Source organism: Podarcis muralis, chromosome 15 (genome assembly GCF_964188315.1).
Source record: "Podarcis muralis chromosome 15, rPodMur119.hap1.1, whole genome shotgun sequence".
Lineage (NCBI taxonomy): Eukaryota > Metazoa > Chordata > Lepidosauria > Squamata > Lacertidae > Podarcis > Podarcis muralis.
This window is the reverse complement of record NC_135669.1, coordinates 16,065,729-16,071,728: the sequence shown is the minus strand read 5'-3', so window position 1 is coordinate 16,071,728 and position 6,000 is coordinate 16,065,729. Positions and strand designations below refer to the sequence as shown.

The following is a 6,000-nucleotide window of genomic DNA, read 5'->3' as shown; positions in this document are numbered from 1 at the left end:
TGGGTGCGCCTCGGCTCGGGCTGCCCTCCTTTGGGCATTCCTCGGGGTGGTCTCCGGAAGGGCGCGGGAGAGCGGGCGGGCAGGCAGCGCGCGCCCAGCCCCGGGAAGGCACCTGCCCGCGAGCGCACCTGCCCCTGCCTGGCCGGAGGTTCGCGCTGGAGGAGAGCGAGGGAGGCGTCCCCTTCCCTCTCTCCTCCCCCCGCGGCCTGTGTGGGCGGGGATGTGGGAGCCCGCCCCGCTCCTCCCTTCCTGCGCGCTCGCTCCTCGCTGGCTCGCCGGCTGACAGTAGCAGCAGCTGGGCGCAGCGCTAGGCGGGCAGGCGAGCGAGCAGGAGGGCAGGCGAGCGCGGAGCATCCGACGACGGGGGAAGCTGGCGAGGGCCGGCCAGGGACACGGGCAGCGGCAGAGGCAGGGCGCCCGCCCGCCCGCGGCACCGGCCCCCCTGGATGGCATGTGGCTGGTCACTTCTTGCCTCCTGCTGCTCAACTCCTGGACCAGCCCAGGTAGGCGAGGGCGGCGGCGCCCCGTCGGGTCGGGAACTTTTCTAGCCAAGCCGCTCCGGAATGCCCGGCGGCTCCCCAACGCCACTTGCGCTCGGCTCCAGGGAGCTCTTCCTCCCGGTCAGCCCCTCGCACTTTCTGACTCTTTCGCGGTGGAAGCGTCCTTCGGCTTCGGGGAAGAGGGTGCTTCCTGACCTGCCAGCGACGGAGGGGGCATCCTACACTGGCGCCCCCCCCTCCCGGTGCTTGGGCTAGTTCAGACTTGCACTTTGGTCTGCTTTTGACCAGTGTGTAGGTCCTCTTTCCCCAAAGGTGGTTGGTGGGCATTGTGGAAAACGATCCTAATGTGACCCAGAACTCTAAGGTTTTTTTGGTTTTGCACGGGGAGTTTTCAGATTTGTCAGGGCTGCTATGCTGCTAGCTGTGTCCCCCCCCCCCCCATCTTGAGGTGGGGATGGCCTATATTTTGCTTTGCTTTGTGTGTCTCTCCCCCCCCACATTCCCCCAAATATGTGTGTGTGTGTGTGTGTGTGCATGTGTGTGTAGGGCACCCCTTCTGCCAGGCTCTCCCAGAAGAAGCATCAACCCTGGGGAATGTTGGTGTTGTGCTTTTGGGTTTCTGTTCCGGTGGATGTGAATTTTGGGTTAGCAGGGGCTGTGCCCGGGAGCCTGGCACAGGCTGGGCAGGCAGAGAGCAAGTCTGGATCCCTGAGCTGGCAATTATTGCCATTAACTCTTTGTAGCCTCTGAAATTCATTCATCAGGGAAATTAAAAATAACGCACCCCCGCCTCTCCTCAGCCCATCTCTGCAGAAATGTATTTAATTACGTGAATGTTGAATAGATACCAAGGCAGCATCTCCCTGTGTGTTCGAGCAAGAATTCCAAGGCTTAAAGCTGCCAGCGATACTTTTAGAGCTTTGTTCTTCTGTCCCCAGTTGTCAAAGTCAACGTTGAGCCATATTCTAATCCCATAAGATAGTTCAAACCCTGATATGCCTTTAAAATAACAGCCTCCCCTCTAGGAGTGCTTTAATAAATCTAGCCCAGCAGTTGGAAAGGAATCAGATTTGGAAAAGGGGGGATATGAGCCAATTCAGTTGTCAGGGCAATGCAATTCTTTAAGAGGCAAGGTTCTGTTTGGAACTGGAAACTGGGGTTTGGGGGTCTTCTGTACAGAAATTGGGCCCCGACTAATGAAGCCATTGTAACCAGAAGGCAATTGGATGTTGCATCGGATGAAATTACAACCCGGTTTAGTGTAATCGATCTGTGTTGCATAAAAGGATGGGCAATTTGCAGCTTCTGCCATCTGTTTGGTGCACAATCCACAAGAACAATCATGCAAGCGCTGCAATTTGGGGGGTGCCTGCCTGCCTGCCTGCCTTCCCTTTCACAGGTTCCACTGTGAGATTTTATCCTGTCATGCCTTGTGAGCAAAGCAAAGTGTCTCTCCTTCTTTTGGCTCCAATCAGACAGACTGTTAAGAGAGCAACATACAGAAATTGGGTGGTTGCTGTAGAATGAATACCTATTTGTTTATTTTAGCACATTTTAAATGTTTTGTTTGTTTGGGGCAGAATAGTTATGTGAAAACCAGTTATTAATCATAAAGTAACTTTTTAATTAAAGCTAGGGCTAGTCTGTTTTTGGGGGGAGCATCTCCCCAGATCTCTCTGTGTTGAGGTTCTGCTTGTCTCTGTCATCCATGCCAGCATCTGATTTGCCTGCATTTGCATTTTGACTGTGCAAAAGGAAGAGGGGGGAAAACACACACAATGTGTGCTATATTCCCTTTGATTTTTTCACAGGCAAAATAATAATTGTTTGTACTAGATTGATTGATTAGTTTCATTCCCAGTGGTTTGGGAAAGTGTCTTTGGTGGTAGCAGCTGTTCAGTCTTTGAGAAGACCAAATTGAGTCTTCCTCAACAGAATCTCGCACAGCCTCATCCCCTTTTTGGAAGCCATGATTTTTTTTTAATGGACCCCTAACTGCTTCTTTGTTAGAAAGTGTTAAAATGGAGCAGTTCCAGAAAGTGAATAACAATACAATAGGTTACATTATATTAGGGTGAGAAATGATATTGCTTAATGCATGAAAAGCCTTTTGGATACTTAATATATTTGGGCATCTAAGCACAACAGTTTAATGGGCTTCTGTTGTAGAAAAGGGCTCTGTTATAACAAAAAAGCAAATAAACATTTGATCCAAGGGAACACTAAAGTTTGAGGAAAAAACCGTCAATGGGTTGGAGCCCATTTCCCAGATTTATATACAGGCGGCTAACAAGTGTATGTGGGTATCTCACTGGGCAGAGAGCTCAGTGTCACTGCTTTTACGACTTGGGAGCAGAGGAGAGGGATGTGAGCAACTCTGCTTGCTTTGCAGACATGTCCAGTGTCATGGCTGGGTATCCATGGCTTGGCGCAGGGTGGTGGTGGGCGATGCTTGCAATTCTGTTTCCACCCCACCTCTGCCTGCTGCATCCTATTTATGTGGAGCTTTTCTCATATTAAAATCAGGCAGCTATTTAGTTCCCATTTGCACCACTTCTGTTCCCTCCCTTGTGCCTCCCCCTCATTGTGCTTTGTTTGTCTTAGAAATTAAACATGGGATCCTCATTAAGCTGTAGAGAAAGGGCTGGTTTGACATGTTCCAGGTTCTGCTAAATAGCAGCGGCATTGGAAGCTAACGGATGGGGGGCAGGGGAAGTTGCCCACCCCTGCATGACTGCTAAGCCTTGATGACCCATTGCCTGGGGTCCTCCAAACCCCAAGTTGGCTGCCTAGCAGCATACCTTTAAAATCTAGGGGGTGCTGCCCCCATTATCTATCTCGGCTGGAGCTTTTGGCGCTCTTGAGAGCAAGCTGGGCACAACTTGGCTCCAGGCTTGGTGATGGAATTTAGTGACACGTAGCCATCTCTCCCCCCTCCGGTGTTAACTGCACCGGTGAGAGTGGGCAGAATTTCATATTTGTTTCGTAAGCACCCTCCATACCCTTCTCTTGTCATTATCTTCCCCCTGCTAGGCTGGCATTGGAGGGGCTGCCTGAGCCCCCCTGTCTCATTCCCAGCAGCGGAGGAGCTCTGTGAGAGAGGAAGAGCTGAGGCGTCTCTCACATTCTGTGGCTCAGATCCTCCCAACATGGCGGCCCACACGTTCTGCAATGTGCCAGGAGGTGTGATTTCTTCCCTTCTCCAAACAGCATGGACTAACCACCTGCCACTCTATACCAGAGAAGGAAGCAATTGGGAAGCCAGTTTTCCATATTAGGAAAAGCAGTTTGAAAGGCCTCTTCAATTTCAGTTCCTTGAGAAATCGGAAAGGATCAAAATTATTTATTGTATCTGAATGGAAGAGGGGGAAAAATCTGCTGGATTTCAGCTTTTTCTTCCATCTGTGTTTGTTGTTTGTATTTCCTCATCCTCAGTAAGCCTTCAATTTGTGGCAAATCATGTAAAGAGGTTTTCCCTTAAAATGTAGCTAAATATTTTTCCTTTAAAAAAATGATATGGTGGCCTTTGCCCAATGTGCTGAATAGCATTGCTTGGCTGTAATGTCCCCACCAGCTCACTTTTAGCTTACCCTTGATGGAGGTGTGTGAGTGTGTGCATTTGAACCCTGTGTGCATTATCTTGAAGTGCCTGGTAGACATGGCGGTTGGGTGAGATGAACAGAACTCTGGAGAGAGGCTTCTGAAAGCTCCTGCCTTCTCTAGACTTGCAGAATAATAGAGCTGGGTCAGAGCTCCTCCCAGCAAGGGAAGTTGTGGTGGCAATTAGTAATTTGTGTATTCAAAATGGTGCAAACAGCTTATTGCCCATTGCCTAAAATGGAATGGAGCTGAGAGAAGCTGAAACAAAACTCACACTGGGTGCCAGAAATTGGTGCACTGCCCTCCTATGGCTGATCAGCCCAATTTCAAGCAGTGCATAGCCTCTCCTTGTATGTTTTATATTTTATTTTTTCAACTTGTATTTTAAAAAAATCCAGAGTCATTAACATAACAAATCTTTAAAACACAAAAACTCCCACTCCACAGTTTCACCACATTATCCTTGTAAATTTAATGTGGTGGTTGGTGAGTTTTCCAAAATATATATATGTGTGTGTGTGTTTAGCAAGGGGTGTGGGATCTTAGCATGAGACATCTGTGGCAGGGAGGGGAGATCTCATTGGGGCCATTGGGGCGAGGCATGCATTTGATGCATGACTATGCAGATAGTGTTCTGGGTGTGGCAAAGGAGATGCTTGGGCTTCTGCATACTGTAATTGCTTCAATTGCACCACAGTCTCTTCCCTGCTGCCCCTTGATTTCCAGTGTTTAGCTGTCTCTGTCCCAGTCAAGACTTCCAGAAGGATGCCAGCTCCTCATTCCCACACAGGGAACTGTTAACCTGGATGCTCTTGATCAGGGGTCAGCAAAGTTTTTGTGGCTTGGGCTGGTTCATGGTCCTGCAGACGCTGTGGTGGGCCAGAGTGCAGGCGCACGCACAAATGCGCAAACGCTATTTCCGGCACTCCTTCCGGTGCGGAGGAGGCATGCACAGCTTCCCATTGGCTGCAGGAGCTTCCTGCAGCCAATGGGATGCCTGCCAGTGTCACGGAAGGCGTTCCCTGCTTTGCTGCACACTGGTTTAGCGTGGCACACGGGAGCTGACCGAGCGGGTGGCAGGGGTCCATGGGTCAGTTTTAAACGACCCTCATGGGCCGCTTGTGGCCCATGGGTCTTAGGTTGCTGACCCCTGTTCTTGATGGATGTAGAGTGCAGCACAGAGTGCTTTGACGCATTCTGCCCTCTGGAGCAAGAGGCAAGGAAGTACTCTGTCAAAAAGTGGGCCATGAGGCAATGCCCTCCAATATCTTAACCAAAGGGTTGAGGCAGTGGTCGGCTTGCGTGATTTTGGGTGAAATCCTTCCCTTCTCCTCACAGTTCAGATCCTGATAATGAGCCATTGGGAGTGATAGTTAAAAGGGGTAAGGGTTGATGGCTCCCAGAGGCAGGTGGATCCCTTAGAATTGGTTGTTTGCCTTGTCATCCCGGCACTGGTGTCCCTGACACACTCACTTATTCTGACAGCTGCTAAGGTTGTTGTTTTTTTACATTAAGAAGCAAGTTATTTAAATTCTTCCTAAGCTCTGCACTTACAGCAGATAGATTGCATCCAAGGAGAGAATAAGTCTCCTAACATAGTCCAAGGGTGGCTGGTGTAATAGCTGGTTGTGTTTGAAGCCATATAAGGGGGAGATAAGGTGGCCTTGGCCTTGCAGTATTCAGAAGTCCAGTTTACCCCCTTTTTTAAAAAAAAAAAGAGAGAGGGCATAAACAAGCTATGAGGAAGCAAAGGTTGCTGGCAGCTTCTTGCACCTCTTGTCAAAAAGCTGTTTGTGGCTCATTGTTCACTTAGCTTCTAGGTGGGAATGGCAAGGCAGGTTTGGGGGTTCTCCGTCTTCTTCTTGCTCCCCTTTTTCCGCTGAACATGTTGTCCAAGTCC

At 49.9% G+C, this 6,000-nt stretch overlaps 1 protein-coding gene across 2 annotated transcripts in view; it reads left to right on the top strand.

Annotated features, from left to right (window-relative positions):
- The first annotated feature begins 280 nt into the window (after positions 1–280).
- Positions 281–6,000, top strand: part of DSCAML1 (DS cell adhesion molecule like 1) — a 172,722-nt gene continuing 167,002 nt past the window's right edge. The window contains exon 1 of one of the 2 annotated variants that reach the window (XM_077919679.1): positions 281–503. In XM_077919679.1, the coding sequence (XP_077775805.1) occupies positions 452–503 (52 nt within the window). In that variant the 5' untranslated portion in view covers positions 281–451. The remainder of the gene's footprint in view (positions 504–6,000) is intronic. The other variant, XM_028708714.2, reaches the window with a different exon arrangement.